Source organism: Equus caballus, chromosome 4 (genome assembly GCF_041296265.1).
Source record: "Equus caballus isolate H_3958 breed thoroughbred chromosome 4, TB-T2T, whole genome shotgun sequence".
Classification (NCBI taxonomy): Eukaryota; Metazoa; Chordata; class Mammalia; order Perissodactyla; family Equidae; genus Equus; species Equus caballus.
Window position 1 is genome coordinate 107,331,775 of NC_091687.1, and position 27,150 is coordinate 107,358,924.

Here is a 27,150-nt window from a genome sequence, read left to right on the forward strand (position 1 = left end):
GGTAATGCATCTGCGCTGTCACCTAGACAGGCTGAAGAGCTGGTTCCTTGTTCCCCGGCCTCTTTCATGGCCCTCCCCACACGACTGACACTGGGGGGGCCATCAGGCCACAGCCCCTCGCTCTCACCCACGAGAAGTGGCAGGCCCAGGCCAGCTGTGAGGCCCCTGGTTCCTGGAATCCCTCCTCCCTCTGAGACTCAGTTTGCAGAACAAAAGACATATTCCAGAGCACTTTTAACGATGTGTATTTCGGGACAATTTGCCAAAATAACGACAATCTGCAGCTCAGCAGCTTTTTGAAGAAACGTCCCTGTTTTTTGTCAGCAGGAAACGCTTGTCTTCCGGGGACCTCGGGCGCTCGAGGCTGTGGGGCTGGACACCCTGAGAGCCGGGAGGGTCCCAGTGGGCCGGTGAGCAGGCCTGAGACAGGGTCGCTCTGGGGGTTCTCTGGCTGAAGAGGTTGGGGATGCAGAGGGGCGGGGTCGCAGCCTGGGCCGCCCCTCCCGCTCCGGCCATCCGGGCGGGCAGGGCGTGCTCCCTCCGGAGTCTGCCCGTCCGTCGGTGGGGTCAGGCCGGCTGCAGGGGCGCGGCGGCGGCGCAGCCCACCTTGTTGCTGAAGAGGCGCGAGAGGCTGCGCTTGGGGGCGGCGGGGCGCTGCGGGGCGCGCGGGAGCCCGCGCACGTCCCAGAGGCGCAGCGCGCCGTCGTGCGAGGCCGTGTAGAGCACCTGGCCGTGCACCTGCGGCGCGGAGCGGGGGCCGCGCTGCAGGGGACGCCCAGCTCTCCCCCGCCCCCAGCGCGTCACAGCAGCTGTCCCCAGTCCCAGGATTGGTACGCACAAGCCCTGCTCTGCCTCCAGCGGTCGCAGGCCCCGGGCATGGGCGTGAACATCCACTCCCTAGGCGTCTCACCCCAGAGACCTCGGGCTCGGGGAGGAGGCCCCGCCCCGCCCCTCCCCTCGAGGCAGACGGGCTCGCGCTCGCACACCCGACAAGCTCCCAGGGGCCCAGCGGACAGGCGGGAGCGCCTACCTGGATGCAGTTGATGATGAAGGCGTGCCCCCGGAACACCCTCTGCAGCGCTCCGGACTGGGCGTCGAAGGCGCGCGCGCGGGCGTCCCCGCTGCCTGTGAACACTGTGGACACACGGCGCCACTGGGCCTCCAGACCAGAGCCCTCTACCTTCTCCAGGACACCACAGGCCGGGGGGGCACGGAGGGGCAAGGTGGAAGAGTGACCTGGGACGCCTCCGAGGCGGTCAACTCGCCTCACTGGGACGTCATAAGGCTCAAATGGGAAATGGCAGGAGCCCCTTGAAAGGAGGGCGGCGGCACCCTCACTGTCTTACTACATTCTCGTGAGCTCAGGGTGACGAGTACAGGCGGCCCTGCGTAGCCGCAGCTGAGCTTTCACTGGGCTTCAGGGCTGCCTGCCCTGCCCTTCCAGGTGCTTCCATCCCTCCTGAGTACCGCCTGGGCCCAGGTTCCCACTCTCAGGCCGTATGGTATAAGCCTTTGAAGCTTGGCTTCTCTGCCGGTGTTTCTGGCAGCTCTGAAGCCGCTTTGGGGGTGGGGGTGGGGGGTGATCCCTTCCCCCACCATCTTAGCAGCCTAGGGGGCAAGGGCCAACCAGAAACCCAGTCCTCCCAGCCCTCAGTAATGAACTTGGCCCTCCAAACAAAACCAGAGCCCCTGGGGCTCTGGGGCTCATCAGGCGCCCTGCCCAACCTCTGACAGCAGCACGGCCCCAGATTCTGCCTCCCTTGGGCTTCTTCCTACTTTATAACTTAGTCCATGAGTTCTCAAACTCCAGTGTGCACACAACCACCAGGAGGGTTGCTCAGACACACAGTGCTGGGCCCACCTGAATTTCTGTGGAGGAGTCCGGGCTGGAGCCTGAGAACTGCCATTTCTAGTCAGTTCCAGGCAATGCTGGAGCCACTGCTCAGGGGCCACACTGAGAACACTGACCAGGGCCCTCCCTTGTGCACTTATGGTCTTGGCAGGTTTTCCCCGAAACCTGCCCTGACACTAGGGTTTGCATGCAAACAGTTACTTGGTTCGGCATTCCAGGAAGTGGGGAGAGAGACAGGAAGGAAGGACACCCATACAGGACATTGTTAGGCGGTGACTGCTGGGGGCCCTTGGGAGAAAGTGCAGACCACATCTTAGAGTTGTCAGAACCGGGAAGAAGGACACAGAGCTATTTATCAATCGACTCCCCTTAACCACTGGTTGAGGGCCTCTCTTATGGGTGTCAACTCCCAGCCCTCCTTTGACCTGCCCCTCCCAGGAAAAGGCCCTGGGGCAGGGGATCTCAGCTGCTGCAGCAGGAAGCACCCCTGAGCAGGGGACCCACAACATCTGCCACACCCACCCAGCAGCCTGAGCAGGAACAGCTGACACCCTCTGGGGCACCCTAGCCTCGGGGGATCTACTACTTATCCCCTTTCCTGCATCACCTGCCTACTCCCAGCCGGTCTGCAGAGCTACAGGTGAATGCGGCCCAGGAGAGGAAGTTTCATGTCAGGCCTCTTCAGCACCTTTCCTGCCTTCCCCTCACCAACTCTGTGGCTGCTGGGCATCTCGTGGGTGGGAAGCAGATCAGGAGTTAAGTTGGATCATCCTGTGACCCTTGGCAAAGACCAAGAACCCAGTTCCTTACTAGCGGGCAGCAGGTAGGGTCTGTGGGATTCGCTGCAGTGGCAGGTTCCATCCCGGCTGCTGCCGAGGGGAGGCAGCCGAGGCAACATTCTTCTTTCTAGAGGTCTGCAACTTGGGAGCAGAGCCGTAATCACACTTACAGGTTTGGACACAGGAAGAAGGAAAAAATAACTTTTCTGTGTCAGACGCCTAAATCCCAAGGGCGTCTCAGGCTCTACTTTCAGAGATGCACACGCTCCCTTCATCTAACACCTGTGTCGTCAAGCCAACCTGGATTTCCCACTGCGACGACTCTGCCCCTCGTCTGCTCCCCTGCTCTAGCACTACAGATGACTCTCGGGCTCAGTTCCGGGTGGGGCCAGCTTCCTGCTGCTGTCAGGGTGTGTGTGTGTGTGAGAGAGAGAGAGAGAGAGAACAGGGGGGAAGGGAGGGCTGATGGCAAAACAACATTGGGGATCATCCTGGGAAAGACGTTCAGGGCCCTGGGAGCCCCAGTGCCATGGAGGGGTGGCGAGGTTGGGGGGTTTGCTTCCCCAGAACAGTGTCTGTCTTCTGGGAGTCTCTAGGGTGTAAACATGTGGCAGACCAGTTGGACAGAGCCAGCGAAGCCCAGATGTGAGACAATTTGAGACCTGTGGGACAGCTTCTTGCCTCCCCAATAAATCATTCTGCTCTTCTTTCTTTCTAAAATAATCCTGATTAATCCTGGCTGCAATGTCCCCAGATAAGAGATTGTATTATTCTCTCTTGCAGGCAGTAGTCAGATGTATGCAGAAGTCTTTGGGTAGGGCTTCCAGGAAAGATCTTTAAAAGGCCTACTTAGCTAGGACATGCGTTCTTTTGCCCTTCCCTCCTCTTCTTCCTGCCTGCCTAAAAGATGCTGTGATGGCTGGAGCTCTAGCAGCTTTCCTGAACCATGAGGCCCCGTTAAAGATAGAAGATATCTGCTGAGGATGATGGAGCAAACTGTTGGAAGGAAGCTGGGAGCCTGATAACTTTGTGGAGCCATCCATTCCAGCCTAGACTGCCAGTCTCTGAAATTCTTCTACCTGAGAGAAAAATAAACCACTCTCTCATTTAAACTACTGTTATCTGGGTTTTTTTCCTCCTATCTGTAGTCACCTAATGCCAGGTGAAGCCAAATCCACGTGGACTTCAAGTCTGGATGGAGTAAGTGACATCACTGTCTTACTTTGAGAACTAGAATGTGGCCCTGAGACATGCTCTTGACCTTAGGACCAGTGAACATTCAGGTCGCTGCACATTCTTATGGGGCCAAGGTGGGGAGGAGCCCTCACACCCTTATTTGCCCTTCTTTGTAAATAACTGGAGGAACGTGTGCATGAAGGAGGCACAGCCACTGCCCCTGGGCCCTGACCTGCCGGGATGGCAGCGAGGCTCAAGGAGGGACTGGTCGAGTAAGAAGTAGAAAAGCAGAGCGGCCCTTTGCGGGGAGGATTTGGTGGGGGGCGAGGAGTGAAGGGGACAGGCAGCGACGGCGGGGCAGGGCAGGGTGGGGAGGGCCAGGAGCAGGGTCACTTACAGGTGCCCGCATGGTACTTGAGGGCGCTCACGCTGTGTCTGTGGGCCGCAAACGTGCGCACGCGCTCCCCGGTGTCTGCCAGCCAGCACTTGACCGTCCTGTCTGCGCTGCCCGAGTACACGTGCCGGTTCGCGAGCTGGGGGGCGGGGAGAGGGTCGGCACCAGACGTGGGTACGGCCGCAACCGGGCAGCTGGGCAGCTCCCCAAACCTCTCTGTGTGACGGGGAGGGGCATGGGCGGGGCTCAGGGGAGAAGCGGTGGATGAGCCCAACACGCCCCCCCAAGGCCCCCCATCCCCCAGCCCCCGCTGCCCATCCCTTCTCCGCAGGGCAGCGTGGGGTCAGGCAGAGCCGGCTGGACTGTCACCAATCGCTTGGCCAAGTCAGACTCTGCTCCTCAGCTACTTCACCTGTAGTTAAGGATCAGGCCAGCCCCTTCCTCAGGGGAGACAGATCCCACCCGATGGCGTTCAGCACCACAGGAGCAAGGACCCCGGGGGCTGCCCGGATGGTGCTCAGCACCACAGAAACAAAGACCCCCGGGGCTGGCCAGCACTGACATCATCGCTGTCAGGTGTCTTTGGCAGTGCCCTACTCAAGAGCAGCTTGGTGCCCGGGAAGGCAACCGTGAATCCATACCTACAGCCACCGCGAGACTGCACCAGTTGGTCCCTCGTGTTGTCCCGCCTGAAAAAAGGGCTTCCAGGGCAGGGCTTTCATGCTAGACTTCTGCTTGTGGAAGGGCAGAAAGAAGAAAGTTCTAGAAGTAAGCTGACTGGCTGTGGTATGTGTGAGGGCCCATCATGGGGTCCTGCGCCTGCCCCTGGGCTGCCCTGGTAGGGAGGGAGGAGGGCCCTGGGGACAGGCTCCCCTACTTCCCGCTCACCCAGCCAGCTGCAGGGCATTCACACCCTGCTGGGTGTCACAGGAGGTAAGGATAGGGCCCGGGGGAGAGAGAAGGGATTTGGGGGGCACCCCTCACAGGAGCGTCCCCGCCAAGATGGACAGTGTACTAGCCCGAGGGAAGAGCAAAGACTGTTAGAGTAATTCCGCCAATTTCCCTAGAGAAACACCCTGCAGCCACGACAGCTCCCAGCCAGCACCTCTGGCTGGTGGAGGAGAAGACGAGAACCACAGGCCAGGCGGGGTGCGGTCCTCAGCTGCAGTTAGCTGGCTGATGACACAGGGCCTCCCTCTCTGCAGGGCCCAGGAAGACGAGGGCAGACTAGAAGCCTCAGAAAGAGCCATCTGTGACACTGCTGGGCCCCGGGGCCGCTGGAGGCTTAGAAAAGATGAGGCCCTTCTCCCAGGGGCAGCAGGTGGTGGGCCTAGAACCAGTCCAGGCTGTCCATCAGCATCCTTAATGCCCTCCTAGCTCAAGTACACACCTGCCCATCACAGTCACACTGAGCCACTTCCCACTGCAGTTCCTGTGGCTGACTCAGTTTCCCCATAATATTTACCAGTTTAAATCCAAGAACAGGGCTACAATTAGCCCAGCTCATCTTTCCACCCCAGCCACAGCACAGGCCGAACTTGGCCTTGAGCTAATCCCTCTGGCAGAGGGGTGCAATCTTGAGGAACAGGTGCAGCCTCCTTGAGGCAGAGGCTGGGGGTGGTCTCCTGGGGATGGAGTGGGAGCCAGGCACGCCTGCCACCTCTCAGGCTCTGCCCTAATGTCCCACCAGGTTTATGACCAGCCCAGCCAGCAGGGCCTGGCTTCTGGCCTCTCTCGTTGGCAGTCCACTCCCCTGGGACAGGGACGCGTGTGACATCCACACACCTGAGGGGCTCCAGCAGGGTCCAGACCTCACTCAGTCCTCTCACCATCTGCACCACCCTCCAGGAGCTTGGTCCCCGGACATCGACGAGGGCAGGGGCAGAAAAGCCAGCAGGGCTTCCCAAGCCTGCTCCGCACTCCCCTACTCCACTCTCAGCCTTCCCAGCCCCTCCAGCCCAGTGCCCGGATGTGGCCTGGCTTCTCCAGGCTCACCTGTGTCCTCACACCGTCCTCCCCAGGTTTCTGACAAGTCCTGTCTGCCCAGAAAGCTCTCCCACACTGATCCCCCCTCACGCTTCATGAGCAAGCCACCCCCCGGGTCTGCTCCTCATGCTGCCCCCAGCACTGTGTCTGCATCCTGCCCGCCAGGCTGACCGCTGTTGGCCCCAGTGTCTCCTGGCCGTGCCCCACCGTCACTCCTGGAGGCAGCCCCAGGCGTCCAGTGACCACGATTCCAAACCACCCGTTGAGACGCGTGGACCTGTAACAAGGGGAGCGGGTGTGTGCGAGGCCAAGACCCCACTCCGGGGGCCACCCAGGCCACGCGGTCCCACAGCCCCGCCTCCACGCCGAGCATCCATGGTCGCCTCCTGCTCCCCCCACGGCATGTCCTGGTGACGCAGGGCATGTCACACTGTGTTTAAAAAGTGAACAAGCAGCACACTTTCGAAGTACAAGCCCTGAGCCCGGAGGCTGAGGCACCGCTCCAAGCATGCTGTCCTTGGCCGGCTGAGGCCTCTGTTCGCTTTGGCCTGCTTCCTGGAGGGACGCCCATGGGGAGCAGCAGGGCGGCCAGGGAGGCCAGGGGAGGCCCAAGGCAGATGGGGAAAGCAGGACAGACCCCAACGGGAGCACATCACAAAGGCCAGTCCTGCAGGACGCCCTGCAGTCAAGGCAGCTCTGAGGGGACGGGGCTCCTGGGCCAGCTCCCTGCAGCGTGACCCATCCAGGCGCACGCCGGACAAGGCGGGCGGCCTGACTGTGCTGCCGAGGCCCCTGGGATGCGGGTCTCTCCCCTGTTCAGCTCAGCTCACGGCAGCCCATGCACCAGGGCAGGGAGGAGAAGCAGCTGGGCTGGGCTGTGAGCAGGGCTGGGCACTGGACATTCTGGCTCCTGAGCCCAACTGTGGCAAGAGGCTCCCCCACTCCGGCATGGCACGGCCGGTCACACCCTTACACGCCGCTGGTTACAGGCACAGGCTACATGTTCGGTCCTGGGTTCAAATCCTGTCTCTGCCCCTTACCAGCTGTAACACTTTGGGCAAGCTGCTTACCCTCTCTGAGCCTCCATCTTCTCAAGTACAAAATGAAAAAACATCATCTCCCTAGAAGTGGCCATGAGGATAAATGCGATAATGCATACAGCCTGGTCCAACATGGGAGCTAGTACCTCCCCCTAAAATGCAACAGCAATCTCTGCCCCCAGCCCCTCGGGGTCTGGCAGGACAGTGCTTTTGCAGGAAAAGAATGGTGCACCTCGACGATGCCGCAGAGAACAAGCGCTCCCCGCTGCCCTCGGGCTGCCCCCAGACCTGGCAATTCCTCCCCTTCTCTCTGGCTGTATTCAAAATGTTTATTTCTTTAAAAAGATATGAAGTCAATATGACACAATGCTGATATCTCATTTCACAAGTGGGTACATAGCTGTCTGTTTTACTGTTTGCGTTAAAATGTTTCAGAACTAAAATTTTCTCTTTCTTCACAAGGAGCAGCCAGTTGAGCCCCGACCTTGGGAGCTCCTCTCAAGAGAGGGGAGGGAGCAGCCCCCTCGGTGGTCAGTGGGCTTGACTTTGAGTTTCTTACTTGGAAGCTGGACCACCCTTTTCAGAGGAGGCCTGTGCACTCCTGGCTCTGCCCTGACCTGGCTCCTGGAACCCTCTGGGGTTGGCGTGTTCAACCCTGGATACACGTCCCATAATGAACGGGAAAGGCAGAGGCCCCTCAGGGCTTGGCTGATTTCTCAGGCCTCGTCTCTGCTCCTACAAGGCCCAGAGTGGGCCGCATGCCTGCAAGGAGGCGGGGGAATGCTTCAGTGGGGACCTCGTCCATGTGGGGCCGACAGGTTCAGAAGCAAGGCATAAGAGGCTGTGTAACTCTGTACAGTTTCCTCGTTTCTTCCCCGACCTCTGAAAAGGCAGCCCACAAATTTATCTCAACACACGGTGGGCCTGACCCGTCCAGCACGAACAGTGGAAATACCACAGCTCCACGGAACAGGCTCCCTCAGAAGCGAGTCGATACCCCACACTCATCCTAACAGGAAAGTGCACCTCTCAATCTGCAAGCACGAGTGCTTCCTCAGCAAAACAGCACCAGGAGCCAGGCTGCTGGGCTCCCAAAACCATCCAGGGGGCCCAGGATGCTCCTGGGGTCCCCAGTACCCGGGAACCCTTCCCGTCTGCAGTACGTCTGGGAAGGCGCCGTGCTGGGAGGGGTGGGAGTTCTGTGTGGTCCCTTAGAAGACATCATCTCCATGTCGCAGGTGCATGGCCCTGGGTGTGACACGCAGGGGAAGGGACAGAGAACGGGAACTGACGTGAACCCGAGGGTCGCCTCCTATTTGGAGAAGGTGAAGGAGATGGGTGCCTCGACTCCGCGGCTGCGCTTCCCACTCAGACTGGAGATGACAGCAGGGTTGCAGTGAGGGACCCACACAGCAAGGGTCTCAGAGGCTGGGCCGAGAGACTGTCAGGTGGCCCTGAAAGGTCCTGAGTGCCAGGGTGAGGCGGGGAGCCTCACAGAGGCAGATCAGGAGAGGCGGGCAAGGCGCCTTTGCAGCCCCGCGACAGGGAGAGGAGGGAATCCTGAAAGTGGGCAACACCAACGCAGAGACACCCGCGCATCGACGCACGGGCATTTCCCAAGTCACCGTACAACCAGACTTCACACCGGGGAAGCGACAGGAAACAAGACACGGAGACTCGTTTATCTAGTGTCCGAACCACAGGAAGTGTTCCCCCGCACTCCCTAGGGCCGTGGCGTGCGAGGCAGGGTCACAAACGCCACCTGCCGGGCATTGTGCAGGTCCACCGTGGAACTGCTTCTCTGGAAGGTGCCAGGCGTCCACTGTGGCGATGGTGACCCTGGCGCTCTGTCAGGCAGGACCCTACCCCCAACGGCTCTCGAAAATGGGGGCTTTTCTACCTCAATTCCACCTCGGGGTGAAGCGGGCTGTGAATTAATACCTAACTAACTAACCAACGAACCAAATAACGGGACGTTCACTGAATCACGCGCTGGCTGTGCGAGCGCGAGGCTGCCTTTGTGCCAGGCCCTCAGACACTGTCAGGACCGGCCTCCACGAAGGCGCCCGGTTCCTCCGACGGGAAGCGCTCTCCCTGCTCCCAGCTCCGACCCCAGGGGCCTCCACACACTCCACTGTGCCCGTCTGCACCTGGCCCCACGCCACCGCCCAGCAAGGCCCTCTCCCCATGTACCCCCCGCACCCTTCACTCCCTAACTGGGACCTAGCCTGGTTTGTGCTTACGGGAGCAAGACTGACTCCACCCTTGGAGCACCCCACAGCGGAGCACCCCACCCTGGAGCACCCAACCCTGGGAGTTAGCCTTGCCCTGTGGTCCTGCAGTCTCCTGAGCACCCTGCAGAGTGCCAAGCCCCCACCAGCACTTTACTCCCCCATCACTCATTCACTTCCCGTTGCTGTGCCAGGCACTGGGCTCCATGGCCTGGGGCTGACCTAGCAGAGGAGACAGACTCGCTCTTGGCTGGTACCAGAAGTTCTGAGCCAGCTGGCTGCCCAGAGACTCGCTCCACCCTTCTTCACTGACCCAAAGCCTGTCCTGCCATGCTGTACCCAGGACACCATCCCCACTGCTCCCTGCACATCTCTGCCCATCATGCACAATGCTGCTTCCCAGATACCTGCTGGGGTCCTCTCTCTGCCCTCCAGCCACTTCAAACCCTGGAAATTAGAAACCATATGGCGGACTTCCAGCTAGGTCCCCTCCCCCATCATAATGTCCTCAAGCAGGATCTGAGTTAGAAAAATGCCATTTATACAACCAAAAAAGCATGGCAGGGACCCAGCTGCTCTGTGGTTCACCAGGGGTCAGAGGTCATTCCGCCCAGGCGAAATAGAGCCCTTCCTTACTCCATTGTTCCCGGGGTCCCAGGGCTGCCCTTGACCCCCAGAACCCAAAATGGGCCTCCTGGTCTGGCTCTCCAGGGGACCACTGTACTCGGCTTCCTGTTGCCTCGAGCCCACCCCCAGTGCTTCATTTGTGGCTTCTCAGGTGCCACTCAGGGCTGCACCCCAACCCGCCCATCTCAGGCGTGGAAACTGGCCTGGGGAAAGGAAGAAGCTGGCCAAACCCCGGCCAGGAACCCGCAGATCCCAATACCTAGACAGAGGGAGGGACCGTATCCAGCAGACACTGCCGGCCAAGCATGGGCAGCACAGCGCTGAGATGCTAAATAGCAGCAACGGCACAGGCTAACGGGCGTGAGCACACGCCAGGCAGCAGGCCCCACGCCTGTCTGCTGTTAATTCACTAAATCCTCGCAACCACCCAGGGGCGGGCACAGCTTCACCTCTGCAATCCCTAATCCAAAACTTTGAGGCCTCACGTGTTTCAGCATCTTGTGGATTTCAGGAACACACTCATGTTTCCGCAGCACAGGGAGGCATACTCCCAGGATGTGGGATGAAGTGAACCACAGCAAGCCTCGTATGTGTTCAGGTCAGGCTTTGCTGCCAAGTAAGTTTCAGTGCCAAGCCTAAGAAAAAAACTCTTCATGTTTTGCAACTCTCGGATTTAGGAATTATGGACTAGGGGTTGTGGGTAGACATAACCTCACTTTACATGTAAGGAAACCGAAATTCATACACTGACAACAGCCCTAACCCTGCTATCTGTGAATGTGACCATATTAGGAGACAAGGTCTCTAAAAAGGTAATTAAGTTAAAATGAGGTCATTAGGGTGGAACCTAATCCAGTATGACTGGTGTCCTCAGAAGAGGAAATCTGGATGAGAGGGAAGAGCACATGAGGACAGAGGGAGAAGACAGCCGTCTACCAGCCATGGAAAGAAGCCTCAGGAGAAACCAACCCTGCCCACACCTTAGTCTTGGACTTCCAGCCTCCAGACCTGTGAGACAACCCGTCTCTGTGGTTGCAGCCCCCATGCCTGTGGTCCTTTGTTACACAGCCTGAGCTGACTAGTACACTGGTGTAGGGCAGCAGCTCAGAGATGACCCCGGGGCTTCCCTAGCAAAAAGGCAGGGGCCAGGCAGTTCTCACCTCCAGACAGATGACAGAGCCCTGGTGCTCCTGGAATACCCGCAGCTGCTCCCCACTCAGGATGTCCCAGGCTCGGATGGTGGCATCAGTGCTGCCGGTGAAGGCCGTGTGGCTGGGCGTGTCCAGCACCAGGCAGAGCACAGCGCCTGTGTGGCCCCGCAGCGTCTGGTGGCAGCAGCCACTGGCCACCTGCCACACCTTGGCCGTGCCATCTGTGCTGCCCGTCACCAGAAGCCCCCCAGCCACGGCCTCCTCTACACAGGGAGCCCCAGGGAGGTCCCAGGGAGCACAGTAGGCTAGAGTCAGCACACAGTTGCGGTGGCCCCGGAACTCCCGGGACACCTGCCCCTTGTCCACACTCCAGGCACGAGCTGTCCGGTCATAGGAGCTGCTGAAGAGCTGGTTGTTGGCGACCAGGATTCTGGTGGCAAGAGGGGAAAGGTCAGGGTCAGCCCATACAGTGTTGCCCTGCAGACTATCACAGGATCCCTTTGGCTGGTGTCTCATGTGTTCAATGAGCCCAGGTGATGGGAAGCACAAACTGTTCCCAAGGAACGAGAGATATGAATCTGAGAAAACCACAGGGCTGGGGAATCCAAGCCCTTTGAATCAAGTGTGACAGTGGGGGTACCAGGAGAGACCCCCTGGAAATGTCAGGGACCCCAGAGAGAGCCTCAGCCTCTGGGCTTCCACCACCCACAGAACGAAGCCCAGACTCAAGGCGTCCTCGGTCACTGCCATCCACACCTCTACCCGCCCCTGTGTGCACAGCTGCCCAGGCCATAGATCAGCCGCCTCAACGCATCAGCTGGAAGAGGCTCCCCTCTCTCCACTCGTGAGTGGAGAGCCAGCCACACTCACCTTGCGTCCAGTTCAAGGCACTCATTCCTTAACAGCACCCAGAATTGCCCCCAGTCACCCTCCTGTCTGAACCCCTCCACATGCTGGGCCCGTGGTCCACTCAGACCCTCGCCTCAGCAGGGACCAAGGCTCCAATGCTCCCTCCCAACACCTCGCCCGGAGCAGCTACTCCACAGCTACGGAAGCAGGGGCAAAGGGAGGAGGGAGAGAGGGGAGGCGAACAGGCAGGGAGACGGACCCTCCCGCTTTGCCCAGAACTGAAAGGTTTCTGGGGACGCAGGACTTGCGGTTTGAAAACTGGGCAAAACGAGACACGCTGCCACCCCAGGGTCAGGTCAGACTCAAGAGACTGGGCAGGGCACTTCCTACTGTTCAGCCTTGGAGGAGCTGGCCAGCCCTTGCTGTCGCTCTCACAACACTGGTCCCAGGATCATGCCCATGGGTGACCTCCCCAAAGGTGGGACCCATGGGAGGCACAGTCAGACAAGTCACCGTGCAGCTGGGGTGGGCGTCTGCTGTCAGCTCACACAGCAGAACCTTAACTGGGCTGAGGTCTGTTGGCGACACTCCAGCTCCAGGTCACAGCCCCGGGCAGAGAGGTTCTGTCCACACCATGGGGAAGGAGAGGCCTCCCCAAAAGTAAATAATCATGATTCTTACCATTTTGATAAATAAGAACTTCTCCCCAGAAAACACACATTTGTCTTTAGTATAGAACTTTGCATGTAACTTCAAAGGGTCTGTTAATACACCCTTGTGAAGAAGCCCTGAGCCCCCAGGAGACCACCAAGGGCACAAAGGGAGCTGGAATGGGGGCATGTCATTGGTGTGGGGACAGAGGGATCAGGACCCCCCCATCTCAGTGTCAGAGGCACCTCGTGCTCCCTCTTTGAAAAGGTCTGGCCTGCGAGGCTGACGTGGATGGGAGGAGAGACAGCCGCTCACAAAAACAGATCTTCCGCCTGCACACGGCCCTCGCCTCTCTCAGGGCGGGCCCTGCTTCCCACAGGTAACTAAGGAAACAGACAGCACTAAACACGACCACGCCATTCCTGATGGGCTTCTTCCCTAACACCCACAGGCGTGGTTTTCACGACACGCGTATTTCTAAAGGAAAGTGACGACCTGACACCACGTGGCAGGGGTAGGTGATGTTCTGGGGGTATGAGTCCTGCCAGGTGTGGCCTGGCATGAGAAGGCAGGGACACGAGGCCTGGTTGGCACCCCAAGAAGTTCACACACCTGGCCCAGCTCTGAAAATACGGGAAAAAGTGAAGTCCATGTCCTCATCTCAGGGATATCACACATTTGTGAGCAGTTGTTTAATAATGCAAATATCCACCCAGAGCTGTGGGTTTGGAATAGCTGACTGCTCAAAAGTCATGTGTGCTTGCATATGTGTGTGAACATGTGTGTGTGTATACGTATTTGTGTGTGAGAGCGTATGTGTATGAGTGAATGTGTTTGTGCATGAGCGCACATGTATGTGTGAACATGTGTGCATGTTGTGTGTGCACTTGGGAGAGAGTCTAAACCCGGCAGAGCATTCTTTCTAGCCTTAATTGTCCAGATTTCCTGGTGAGGAGCAGCAGACAGTTCCCAGTTCAACCTGAGGGCAAGGTGGTCACCTGAGATGGGGCTGTCCCCTGGAGCCACTCATGGCCCCACAAAAGGAGACTCCCCCACGCACACACTTCTCCTCAATCACAAACGTCTGTCTCAAGAAAGAGTGCTGGGAAGAGGCAAGCAGGAGCTGCGGGGCCGAGGCCTGGTTCTAGCCCCTTCTCTCCCACCTCCGTTAGCGCGGCCCTGGTCTCGCAGGTCTCCAGGCCTCACCTGCTCTGGCTAAGGGGGGCGGGGGTGCCAGGGAGATAAAAGCTCAGCTGCTGGAAGGTCGGGGTGGGGCCGGAGCTCCACTGGGGTCCCTACCCGGGTCCCTCCAGACTTGCTTCTCCACTCAGAACACCCTGAATCAACACAACGATGTCTGCTGGTCTACATCTATCTTGCTACTCAGGGATGTTACCTAACTCCTGCCCTGTTGGTGCATCTTCCCGGTACCGCGAGCAGTTAATGATCCGCCTGGCCCACCCCTTCCCGCCACGGCGCGCTGGACCACGAGCCGAGTGGGTTCCGCCCCAACCCAGGCATGCGCAAAGCTGGCCAAGTGCCCACCCCGACCCAGGCATGCGCAAAGCTGGCCAAGTGCGCGCCCCGACCCAGGCATGCGCAAAGCCCATGCTGGCCGCGTCCCTCTGGCCAACGCCCTTCCCTCTCCATGGGTCCCAGCCCAGCCCAGCCTTCTGACCCCCTCCAAACGGCCGCCTGCGCTGGGCCCCTTCTTTACTTGGTTAACATCCCAGGCAGGTGCCCCTCCAGGTCAGTGTGGCCACGAGGGCCCAAGGACGGGTGCCCAGACTCCTGCTTATACGGGGCATTCCCTCAGGAGTTTGAGAGGCCACCACAAGTTACATAAATAGTGTCAAATTGATCTGGTCAGCAAAGGAATTTCCATGGCTCAGCTCAGACCCAAATTCAATAAGGAAAGGAAAAATTCAAACCTCCTCGAGAGGCAGGGGGGTGAAATATTTTCAACAGCAACATAGAAAGGACAGGTTAAAAATACCCTCGACTCCATCTGCAAAACCTCCATTTTGCTCCTCCTCCAAGCCCTGGGCCACCATCCGGTACCAATTAAGTCATTTCCTCTGGAATTTGTTCCCATCAGTAGGAGCTGTGGCCTCCAATGCCTTTCCCTGTGCCTAGCAGGGGCCAGTTGTGCTGCCAGGGCCCCCTGGTAGGTGGGGGGGCATCCAGGCACAAGTCAGTGTGTCAGTGGTGCTTCCCTGCCCCCACCTCCACCTCCCAAACCCCGGCACCTGCAGCCCTGGGCAGTTAACAGCAGTCCCGCCTGGAGCCACATCTCTCCTGGGCCTTCCATTGCTATGGCTCCTGATGACTTCTCCATGCATCCACATGTGGACTTCCCCAGAGAAGCGAAGTTCCTCCAGGGCAGGGGCCCCACGGTCTACATCTCTGCCCCCCAGGCCACACTGACCTGTTCACAATGGATGTGTGTCCTCGGAACACCTGCAGGCACTGCCCCGTCAGCACATCCCACTTCCTGATGGTGCAGTCAGCGCTGCACGTGAAGGCGGCTTCATCCTCCAGCTGGCAGAAGGTCACGTAGCTTTCGTGTCCTGCAGGCGAGGGGAGACGTGAGCATGCCAGGGCATGCCAGCCATTGTTTTTTTTTTCTGGGAAGAATGTTTGAGATGGGGGAGGGGGGTGAGGGAAGAAAGCAGAGGGCAGGGAGTGTTTGAGGTGAGTCCTTTGGACATGATGATTTTACTCTGGGACAGAGTCTCAGGAACCATGGGGTGCCGAGAGCAATTCAGGGGGCACTCAGTCTGCCCCTGAATCCTTTTGCTCCCTCATCTTCCAGTCTCTTCTTCCTCCCTCCTCTGCTGCCCTCCGCCTTCTTCAATGTCTCCTTTTTAGTCTTCAAACTTTTCAGCTATTTGTATTCACTCAAGTCATTCAACAAACCCAATGCTATGGTGACAAGAAGTATAGAGGCCAAGGGTGTGGTCTTTGGAGCCAGAAGGTCTGGGCCAGCATCCTGATGCTGCTACTGACTGTGGAAGGCAAGCCACTTCACCCGCCCCGGGCCTCGATTTCCTCACCTGAGATGGGGGAGTAAGGATGCCTATGTCATGGGGTTGTTGTGCAGACTGAGTAAATGCCAGGTGCTATCTGTTCTTCTTACATTTGGGGAGAGACACTGTGGCAGGCAGAATAATGCCCCAAAGATATCAGGTCCTAATTCCTGGAACCAAGAAGTGTTACCTCACTTGGAAAAAGACACATTTGCAGATGTAATTAAATTAAGGATCTTGAGATGGGGAGATTATCCTGGATTCTCAGGATGGGCCCTAAACACAATCACAAATGTTCTTTTAAGGAGGCTGAGGGAGATCTGAGGAGGCAGAGAGAGATTTGAAGGTGCTGGCCCTGAAGACTGGAGTGATGCGGCCACAAGCCAAGGAGCCCTGGCAGCCACTTGCAGCTGACAGAGGAAACCAGATTCTTCCCTACAGGTTTCAGAGGGAGCACAGCCCTACTGACACCTCGATAGCGGCCCAGTGACACTGATTTTGGACTTCTGGCCTCCAAAAAACTTCTTGTTTTATGGCATCCACGGTGATCACTGGTCACAGCAGCCACAGGAAATGAACACAGATCAGAGATGATTAAGACACGTTCCCTGCCTTCAAAGAGAGCAGCCAGCCCAGCAGGAGAGACAGTCAGCTGAGCGTGACATGCACTGGGACAGAGTGTGCCAGGGGTCAACAGAGCAGAAGCCTGGATGTTGCAGAGCAGGAAGGGTCCACAGGTACCCGTGGGGCGAGGATGGGAGAAGAGCATTCTGGGACAGCAGAGGGCACTCATCAAAAAAGAAGGAGCCCCAAGGCCAGAATTCAGGTGTTTGGCAGAAATGGTGGATGCGGCAGAGACACCGTGAGCGTGGAGGCCACACAGAGTCTGGGCTCTCGGCCGAGCGCACCTGATCATCCCTCTTACCAGTGCGCCTGTCAGATCTCACCCAGCCCAGGGATCAATGTTCATGTCTGGGGCATTAATAAGCAGCCCTGTGCAGGGGCCAGCCCCAAAGCCAGGTGCTTAAGTTCCCGCACTCCACTTCTGCAGCCCGGGGTTGACAGGTTTGGATCCTGGGCACAGACCTACACACTGCTCATCAAGCCATGCTGTGGCGGCATCCCACACAGAGGAACTAGAATGACTTACAGCTAGGATATGCAACTATGTACTGGGGCTTTGGGGAGAAAAAAAAAAGGAAGATTGGCAACAGATGTTAGCTCAGGGCCAATCTTCCTCACACACACACAAAAAAAGCAGCCCTGGGAGCCCTGCTGAATTACAGTAGGGCCTGGTCTCCGGGCAAGATCTTTCACCTCAGATAACAACTTTTAACAGCACACAGAAGCTGAGTATATTTGAGGGGAATTCAGGGACCAGAAAAATTGACAGAATCAAAGGAATGTTAGACCCAAAAGCCATTTCACAGATGAGCAGACTGTTGCACTCAAATACCCACACCTTTGGGGGATGTTGTATTACATTAAGGTTTCAGTTGAACTTTAAACTCCGTCTAGATGTCTAGGATCAGGGAGAATGGGGTTTAGAATCTCCTAGGCAGTTTCAAGCTGATCCACACTTTTTTTAGCTCTAGGTTTAAGCTTAGTTACTCTCAGAAGAATGCAACTTCCTGGGTTCTAAGAAACAGAATTTTTAAAAAAAATTAACAAAGAAATGTTTTCCACTCTTCTTGGACAGCATATACCAGCCTCTAGGAAAACGTCTCTCCGAATAAAGTAAACACTTAGAGACACTGCAGTTTATGTTTCCTTAAAATACACATCCATTTAAAAGTAGAGGGCAAAATGTGTTTGGCAAAACACAGCCCAGCTTTCTGCCAACCCCAAAGAGTTTATAAAACATTTCAAGATTGTCAACAAACTTTCCCTGAGAGCATGTCTATCTGCTGTGGGGAAGGCTCAGCCCCATCTGGGAAGGAACCACCTGGCTTCCTCAGCCGGAGCTGGCCCTGCGCGGGCATCACGTCCTGCCATCCTGAGGATCTCTAGGGGCCCGGCGTGGCTGGGCGCTAGGCGAGGCCAGGAGAGGCCAGGAGAGGCCACCTCAGGGGCGTCATCCCCATTCCACTTGCTTCCGTCCCATCTCAAGAGCATCCGACAGCAGAAAGGCAAAACGCCAAGCGTAAGTGCAAATTAAGCCAAGAAAAGCACTGGAAACCAAGGGTGGTTAGGAAACCCTGACACTTCCACTCGGTGCAACCATAGCCATTAAACCAGGGATGCTGAAGACCGTGAGATGTGGGACCGCTGTGATGACAAAAAAAAGGATACATACATCAATGAGAATCAGTAACAATATAAATGTATATACACAAAGACTTGAAGAAAAGGAGTGAAAATGAAAAGATGGCTTTTTCCATGTAAAATAACCTCCCCTCTGCAGCTGGGCCAAGCTGCCCCTCTGCCCTCTTGGGGGCGTGGCCCCAGCTGGCTGAGGCTCCCTGCAGCGGTCAAGGCTCTCCCGAGGACAGGCCCCTTCCTCTGTGCACCAGACACCCACCCACATCTGAAAACCCACGCTGACTCGGAGCCCTGCCAGCAGAGGGGCCCTGGAGGCTGCAGAGCGCTGACCGTAATCCAGACCAGACAACAGGGCTCCACGGCCGCTGGGCCTGCAGGGTCACCCAGGGAGCAAAGGCCCCTGCCCCGACCCCGGGGATGGAGGAGGGAGGGCCCATCACGTCTCCAGGGACAACAGCGCCTCGACCACGAGCTTCGGAATTGCGCAGAATAAGCAAAAAAGCCAAAGTAAAAATAAATATTTTTGAAGGGATGAAGAATGCAGATAAGATGCAGTTATTATGTTCTAAAGAACACACTGAGGCTCAGAGGTTCCTGCCAAGGTAGTCGGCCCTCCCGCCTCCCTGCCCGCACGCTCTCGGGCTGGCTGCAAGTTTAAAGTCAAAGGGCCCCCTCCCCATACAGGAGGCCTGCGGGCGCACAGATGGGCTGGAGTGGGCACCAGCCTCAGGGCGCCGGCCGAGCTGGAACATGCCTTGGACTCAGCATGCAAAGCGACGTCTCCTTTCCTTCTGCTGTCCCTAGCGAGTCTTCCCTCTGTCCCTCAGCTCTTCTCCAGCTCACTCTCTGCCGTTTCCCCTAGCCCCCGTATCAAGATCACCACCACCCCTGTGGGCTCCGTGGTCTCCCCACTGCCAGCAGGGTTCAGACAGTTGGGAGCCCAGCAGGAGCATCGCATGACCTGCAGGAGCAGGTCCGGCTACACTGGCCGTGCCTGGTGCATCTCCCTGGAGGAAGCCCGTCTCTGGGCTGCAGTAACCACTCCCACTCTCCCTCCTTCAGGCCTGGGAGTGGCGAGAGTCCGGCTGGTACCAGCCACCAGCACTGTGGGTCCCCTATACTCTGCCCACATTTTGCAAGTGTCCTTTATTAAACTCTCCTTGAGTTACTCTTTTGAAGGCACCATTTTGTTTCCTTCTGGGACCCTGCCTGCTAGAGCTGCCTCGTGATGTGTTCTCTGAGCAAGCCAGAGTGGCAGCTCCCACTCCAGAGCATGGAGGGTGTGGCTGAAATGGACAAGGTCTGACAAAGCCACTTAAGACTCAGCCCCGGCCACCTGGCCCCAGGCTCCCTGCCAGGGCAGGTTGAGGCTTTTGTCACTGGTGCTGCCACAGGGCCTGTCCTTCCAGCCCAGCTTCTCTTGCCCCATGACCTTGACCAAACCACTCGCCATCCCTCCATCCCCATCCTCCTCAATCTGCCCCCACAGGGGAGACCACCCCCAGACAGTGGTCTCTGGAGAGCTGAAGAATGAATTACCAGTGTGGGCTTCTTTCAAATCCGTACTTAAAACAAAGTGCATTTTGATGGAATTCTTCCTTGACGGGGACAAAGCTAATAATGATTTGTTTATGTCTGAGAGCCTTCCCTGAGCTCCCACAGGCCCTTTAAAATATGTATGAGATGATTCAGCAACCCCACTTCTGGGTATAGACCCAAAAGAATTGAAAGCAGGGCCTGGAGAGAGATTTGCACACCCATGTTCATAGCAGCAGCATTCACGATAGTCAAGAAGGGGAAGCAACCCAAGTGTCCATCGGCAGATGAAGAGATTAAAAAAATGCAGCATATCCCCACAATGGAATAGCATTCAGCCTTCAAAAAAAAGGTTTCTGACACACACTACAACATGGACAAACCTTGGGGACATTGTGCTAAGTGAAATGAGCTAGTCACAAAAAGATAAACACTGTATGATCCCACTTATACTAGGTACCTAGAATAGTCAGATTCGTAGAGGCAGAAAGGAGAACGGTGGCTGCCAGGGGCTGGGGGAGGGAGAATGGGGTTCTTGTTCATTGGGGACAGAGTTTCAGTTTTACAAGATGAAGAAGTCTGGAGATGGATGGTGGTGATGGCTGCACAACATTATGAATGTTTAATCTCTCTGAACTGTACACTTAAGAATGGTTAAGATGGTAAACTTTGTGTTTTTCATTACAATTAAAAACTGTCCAGTTCCAGGCCCACCTGGGCCAAGAGGTGAACCTGACTACCCCAGCCCACAGCTCCTGCTTATCTGGAGGTGGAGCGCACACAGCCCCTCCGCTGAGCACTCGTTCTCTCAGTCCAGGCTGCAGACTCCCTGGGGCAGGCGCCGAGACTCCCACATCTTCCAGTCCCACACAGGCAGCCAGCACAGTCCACCCAGCAGGCAGGGAGGGGGAAAGGGCTCCGGACCAGGAGGGAGGAGCGCAGGCTCCACCCAGGGCCTGCTCTGCCCGCGTAAATGCAGGAGGGTGGCTAGCCCTCCAGAGCCTCAGTTTCCTCATCTACAAAATGGGCATTTTAGGGTTGTGAGAAACAAACGAGGAAGAGCTTTAGAGCTGGCACGATATGGTGCCAATGAGATGCTGCTCTTCAACTCGGGCTTGTTGACGTTGGCATGAAGGACAAGACAACTAGCGCAATGAGCCCAGAGCTGCTTATTAACTGGCTGAATCCCACCACAACCTCATAAGGCTAGGTTACTATTGTTATCATCCCAATTCACAGAAAAAGAAACTGAGGTATGGGGGCCAGCCCCGTGGCTGAGTGGTTAAGTTCGCGCGCTCCGCTTCGGTGGCCCAGGGTTTCGCCCGCCAATCACAGACATGGCACTATTCATCAAGCCACGCTGAGGCGGCGTCCCACATGCCACAACTAGAAGGGCTCACAACTAAAAATATGCAACTATGTACCGGGGGGCTTTGGGGAAAAAAAGGAAAAATAAAATCTTAAAAAAGAAAAAAAGAAACTGAGGCACAAGAATTTAAGTAGCGGAATTCAAGCCCAAGCAGTCTGGCTCCAGGGCCCAGGATCTTGACCATTAATGGCCTCTCCCACTCCCCGGTGGGGTCATGCCATTGGGCTGGTACCACTAGGCTTCCAATAAAGAGGAGTGTGCAGTTTATCCACACAGAACCAAAAACCACCACTGGGGCTGGCCCCATGGCTTAATGGTTAAGTTCACATGCTCTGCTTTGGCAGCCCAGGGTTCACGGGTTTGGATCCTGGGTGTGGACCTACAGGCTGCTCATCAAAACACGTTATGGCAGCGTCCCACATACAAAATAGAGGAAGACTGGCACAGATGTTAGCTCAGGGCCAATCTTCCTCAAGCAAAAAGAGGAAGGTTGGCAACAGATGTTAGCTCAGGGCGAGTCTTCCTCACCAAAAAACCTCAAAAAACCACCACCCCCATCATGTTAGAAGATAAGGAAGCTTGTGGACCAGCCATAGTGGGCTAGAACCTTCAGGCTGGGTCCCTTACTACATAGGAACAGACAGGGACAGCAACGCTACTGTGGGAAGTGCTCCTTATCCCACTGATCCAATGAAGTGCCCCAAATAAGCAGGTAGCCACGGGATAAAAGCAAAAGAGGAGGAGGGGATAATTACCTTAAAAGCAATTCCTCTCTTTACAGATTAATTGGCAGTTAAGCCTTCTATTTCACTGCAGTTCACCAGCTGCATTTGAAAGCCAATTCCATTTATAAAAAAGTTCACAGGTTCACGGCTCCACAGGAGCAGAGACGCTTGGAGCACTGCTTCCGCACCTGCTCTCCAGGGGCCTCCAAGGGCGACAACTTGCTCACCAAGCTCCCACCCACAGGGCATAGCCCTGTTCTTCCTCTCCGTCCACCCCTCGGTACAAATTTCCTAAATGCTGCAAGACTCACAGAAAAGCCCCAGCCCCCGGTTGCCTCTGCTGCTGTGAGCTAAGCAAGAAGCTCGTCTGCAGAGGGAAAGCACATGGCAGGAGCTGCCAACCCAGCCACTGTGCCCATGAAGTCCAGGCCCGACCCACCGACAGGCTCTTCACAGCCTTCTGTGCGCCCAGAGCTGCACAAGGAGCTGGCACTCAACCCCAACTAGTAGCTTCCACAACAGAAGTGGAAAGAGCCTAGATTTGGAGTCAGAAGACCTTCAGTGATCAGGGCTGCCCCTGATCAGCCATGTGGCCTTGGGCAAGCACAGCTCCCTGCAGTGTCGTCCTGGTGAGAGCAGGAGCCACACAGTGAGTTAGAAGCCCTCTCGGCCCAACCTGCTGTGTGACCTTGGACAAGTTCTGTAACTGCACTGACCTGCTGTGTGACCTTGGACAAGTCCTTTAGCTGCACTGACCTGCTGTGTGACCTTGGACAAGTCCTTTAGCTGCACTGACCTGCTGTGTGACCTTGGACAAGTCCTGTAACTGCACTGACCTGCTGTGTGACCTTGGACAAGTTCTGTAACTGCACTGACCTGCTGTGTGACCTTGGACAAGTCCTGTAGCTGCACTACGTGCCTTGGGGGATGTTGACACCACCACCTACCTCACAGGTACCTAGAAACACTTAAGATGCTCTGTGTGTTGGTAAATAAATCCCCATGCTCATCTATAAACCAGTGTCAAAGGGAGGCCGGCCCTGTGGCCGAGTGGTTAAGTTTGCACACTCTGCTTCAGCAGCCCAGGGTTTCACTGGTTCGGATCCTGGGCGCAGACATGGCACTGCTTGTCAAGCCATGCTGAGGCAGCATCCCACATGCCACAACTAGGAGGACCCACAACTGAAAATACATAACTATGTACCAGGGGGCTTTGGGGAGAAAAAGGAAAAATAAAATCTTTAAAAAAAAACAAAACCAGTGTCAATTCTATCTAGCTCACAGTCCTGAGGATTAATAACATGACAAGTATTTCGAGGGTTATTTATAAAACAAAGAGTACTAAACAAATGTTAAGACATATTATTAATATTGAGCTGATAGAAAAAATCCTATAGGGTGGGGGAGCTGGCAAGACCCTGCTGTCCTTGGGGGCCACATGAGGACTGTTGCACATCCAAAATGACTCTTTTGCAACTCATGTCTATTAGCGCGATTCCAGCATAAGGAAAGGTTACTTGTGTCCCCTCTGTCCTTGAAAATTCTTGAAGTGCCAACCATTTTAACAGCAGAAACAATCCTAGTAGAAACAGGCAGTAGTTTTTTCAGTTCGATGGCTTTCCTGTTGAGTGGCCTGGCCCTCTAGGGCACCAGAGGATCAGGCACAGATTCACTAGGAAGCAGGTGTTGGTATCCTGAGGGGACAAGCAGCTGTGAGGACCACCAAAGTGGATGTGAAGGGCAGCTGCCAGGCAGAGCTGGGTGGGGATGGCGGGGCAGAGCTGGGCAGGAGGGTGGGCCCTGGAGGCTGGTCCCAGGCTCCAGAGCTGCCCTGCACGCCGAGCCAGGGTGCTCACCAGGCCAGAGCCACCCTTGGAAAGGCTGGAGCTTAACTGGGGAGGAAACTCACCTGCAAACTGGGCTCCCACCATGGGCCCCAGCCCAGGGGCTCCCCAGGCCAGCTATGCATCAGATCCACCTGAAATGCCAATTCTAGAATTTCCTGTTAGAAATGCCAGTTCTAGAGTCCTACCCCATGGGAAACCGGGTCCTGGAAATGCACATATCTGAAAGCCCTCCAGGCTCGGGTTTGGAAAGCAATACAAGTTAGATTCAAGATCCCTAGCAGATCTCAGATCTTCCAGCGCTGGCTGAGTGTCTGTCAGTGTGTGTGACTTTTTTTGCAGGGAGAGAGAATTAAATGTGTCAGTTTGTGGTCAACTCTCCGTTATCCACACCAACTTCCAATTAACTGGCAATCCAAAACGCATCCCTACCCGGCTTTGAAATATCTACCATAACTGCTTTTATCTAAAACCAATAGTGTCGGGATCGGCCAACACTGAAGCTAATCTGTACTCCCTGTGCCTACGAGAGCTGGAAGGCCTGGGGGAGGCCACCCAGGATTTGCTGATTACGTGGAAAAACCAGACAGAGATAAATAACTGCACAGTGTTGAAAGCCCTGTGCTCCATCCAGGGGCTGTCCTGCTGCTCAGGCCACAGCAGGGGCAGAGCTGGAGGGACCTCAGTCCTGCAGTGCAGACACGTGACAGCGACGCGGGGTAAGAAATACACCCACTTCTGACACGTAAGAATAGGGCTGCATTTGTAAAACTGCTTTATAAAATACGCACGTACACCTACTACGTGTGCCTCCTGCTATTTCACAGTTTCCAAATCTGATAAATTGATTTAACAATCCCCTTTAGAGAAGCCTCAACCAATCTCATCCCCTCACCCCTTCATTTTACAGGGGATGAAATGAAGCAGCAGAGACCGGGCTGGGTGGTCCGAGGTGGGAGGAGGGTTCAAATTTCAACTCTACCCCCCACGGGTTGTGTGACCCTGGGAAACTTACTTCCTGCCTCAGTTTCCCCGTCTGCACGAGTGGGATAACAGTAGTGTGAGGACTGTACACGGTAGTGCTCAGCACGGCGGCACCCAACAAGCCCACTTAAAAAGCCCCCGTTGTTACCACAGTGGCCCAGAGAGAGGAAATGTCCGGCCAAAGGTCACACGGCCAGTGAGTGACAAGGGAAGGCGCTGCTTAGCTGAAGTGGTCTGAGTGCCATGTTTTTGTTCAAACGGTTGTAATGGAAATGATTTCATGCAGCTCGTTGACAAGTGATCTTCGCCTCGCCGTGGCGGATGCCCCTCGGCCCCCTGACCCCAATCGCAGCCCGCTCTGCACCCCGCCCCACGCGCTCGGCTGGTCGGAGGCCAGGCCGGGGGAGCGCTCTTCCATGAGCGCCCCGGGGCCGGCGGGGGCTGGAATTTTGGGGAGCAGTCTTCGGGCGGAAAAGCCGAAGTCTGAGGCAGGAGAGCGGGCGGAACAGAGGACAGAGCAGGAGGGTGGGGAGGGCGCGGCGCAGAGTGTCTACCTTGCAGGAGGGCGCAGCACTGGCCGTCCGCGGTGCTCCAGAGCCGGGCTGTGCCGTCCTCGCTGCCCGTCAGCAGGCGCTGTCCGTCCGGGCTCAGGCTGAGCCAGTTGATGCCCCCGCGGTGGTCGGCGCAGACCCTCAAGGCAGACCCTCCGCCCCCCATCCCGCCGGTCGAGCTGAGGACCAGGAAGAAGCTGCGCCCCGCTAGGGAGGGGTGCCCCGGCATCCGCGCGGCTGCTCCCTGCGGCTGTGTCCCGCGGCCATCGCAGGGGGCCGGGACGCCAGGCGCCTGCAGGAACACGGGGCACGGCGGGGGTGAGGTGAGGGACCCTCGCTCCCGCGCTGCCTACCGGACCTCCCGGCCTACTGACCCAGCGGAGGCTGCGCTGCGGGGGGCGGCCCACTGGGGACCCCCTCCAATGGGGCAGCCCCACGGGCGCAGACTGCCCCCTTTCCCCGCGCCCCCTCGTAAGACCCGCACCCCACCTGTGCAGACCCGTCCCTCGGGGCTCGGGCGAGCCGGGCAGAGACGCGCTGGGAAGCCCGGGTCTCTTCGTGGGGCGCAGGCGGTGGGGAGAACCAGGGAAGGCGAGCGCCCCGCACCTCGCGCTCCGCGCGCTCCCCAGCCTGCGCTGCGCGCTCCGGGTTGTGGAGTGTCGAACAATACGGTCCCGCCTGGCTCCTCCTCAGAGACCACCCCTCAACCTGTCCCCTCCCACTTTTCCGGCCTGCGCTCCAGCCCCACCCCGCACTCCCGCAGCCACCCCCCGCCCCCCGCCCCCTGTCCCTTGGGACCGACCTCGGCCAGCTGTCCCCGCGCCCGCCCCAGGGATGCGGAGGTCGGCTCCACGTGCGACCCTCCCAGCTGCCTCGGCTGCGCCTCTGAGCTCCAGCCCTCTGCCACCCCCGCGGGACCAAAGACCGGGACAAGGGAGGAGGAGGTGGACACAAGGGTCTGGGTGGGGGAGACGTGCAAGCCCGGGAACTCACTCCGGTTGGCGGCTGCGCGCCACCACCGGGCAAGTCTGCTCCTTCCAGGCTCCCAGACCTAAAGACCCTGCCAGAGGGGCTCTCGGGGGACTTGGAGGCAGTCCCCCTCGTCGGAAAGCGCCCCTACTCCGCCCTCGCTGAGAAATCACGCGCACATCCCGATTTCTACATAAGTCCCGCCAGGGGACGGGGAGGAGAGTGGGGGTGGGGAGCGAGCCCGGGCGGAGAGGCGCGGTGGGGCTTCCGGGAAAGGTCAGGTTCGCCCCCTCGAGAGGCCGTAGGGTCCTAGGCGCCGGGCTCCCTCCGCTCTCTTTCTGGGGGCGTGGACCCCGCCCACCGCACCAGCATCTTTCGGCCTCCAACCCCACCCCCGCGCCCCCTCCGCTCGGCCTGAGCCTCTGACGGTCCGCTGAAGTCTCTGCGGGAATCCCACACCCCCGGCTGCGAGCCCTCCCGGAGCGCCCGGCTGCTGGTTCCCATTAGAGCAGTTCCGGTGCCTACTTCGCGGGGGGCGCGGAGGGGTGACCCCCCACACACTCAGATCCTCTAGGTCCTAAAGGTAGCAGGATTTCCCGAACCCTCCAGGGCTCTTTCTAGAAGCTGGTCGGGCAACCTTGGATTCCTTTGTGTGTTTGGGGCTGGGGAGAGGGGAGCAGGGTGACTTTAGAAAGCCAAACCTCATCACGACGACAGGACCTTCTCCCAATGATCGACCATGTCCAGACTCTGAAGGAAAACCCATAGTGGGGTCCCACAGGGCGCTGGGCTGTTTATTACCCAAGTGGCCTAACTAGAGAAATCCATTCTTTCCCCAAACTTGTGAATCAGCTTGCAACTCAGCTTAAGGGGCAGACCTTACTTCATAGGCAGTGGGGGCCAGTGAGGGGTTTGGTGGGTCCCTTAGAGTGGGATTTAGAATCGTTGGAAGACTGGTGGAGGTGAGTTGAGAGGAGGCAGGAGGGGGCTGTGGTGATCCAGCAGGAGAGAGGAAGGCAGAAAGGGGAGACATATTCCAGAGAGGGATTCTTCAGAAATTGCATGTGTGCAGGGAGGGAAGTAGGACTCTGCGAGTCTGCACTGTGCTGAGAGACTGGAAGGTGATGGCTGTTGACACGTTTTCA

General features: G+C 57.3%; 1 protein-coding gene across 5 annotated transcripts; it reads right to left on the bottom strand.

The window, feature by feature from the left end:
* Nucleotides 1-229: 229 nt before the first annotated feature.
* WDR86 (WD repeat domain 86) lies at nucleotides 230-26,369 on the bottom strand. 5 transcript variants are annotated; one of them, XR_011438045.1, is made up of 7 exons: nucleotides 25,526-26,369; nucleotides 25,040-25,328; nucleotides 15,165-15,306; nucleotides 11,246-11,666; nucleotides 4,205-4,417; nucleotides 1,031-1,134; nucleotides 230-738 (listed from the first exon to the last, which is right to left on the bottom strand). XR_011438045.1 is itself a non-coding variant. In XM_023640021.2 (7 exons), exons 2-7 carry the CDS (start codon nucleotides 25,263-25,265, stop codon nucleotides 568-570), a joined length of 1,200 nt encoding a protein of 399 aa, XP_023495789.1. In that variant the 5' UTR covers nucleotides 25,266-25,328; nucleotides 25,526-26,369; the 3' UTR covers nucleotides 230-567. The 5 variants fall into 5 exon arrangements, 3 of the variants coding, with proteins under 3 accessions (XP_023495789.1, XP_070121357.1, XP_023495791.1); XR_011438046.1 differs by having other exon boundaries at nucleotides 25,839-25,964; XM_023640021.2 differs by having other exon boundaries at nucleotides 4,205-4,340.
* Nucleotides 26,370-27,150: the final 781 nt, after the last annotated feature.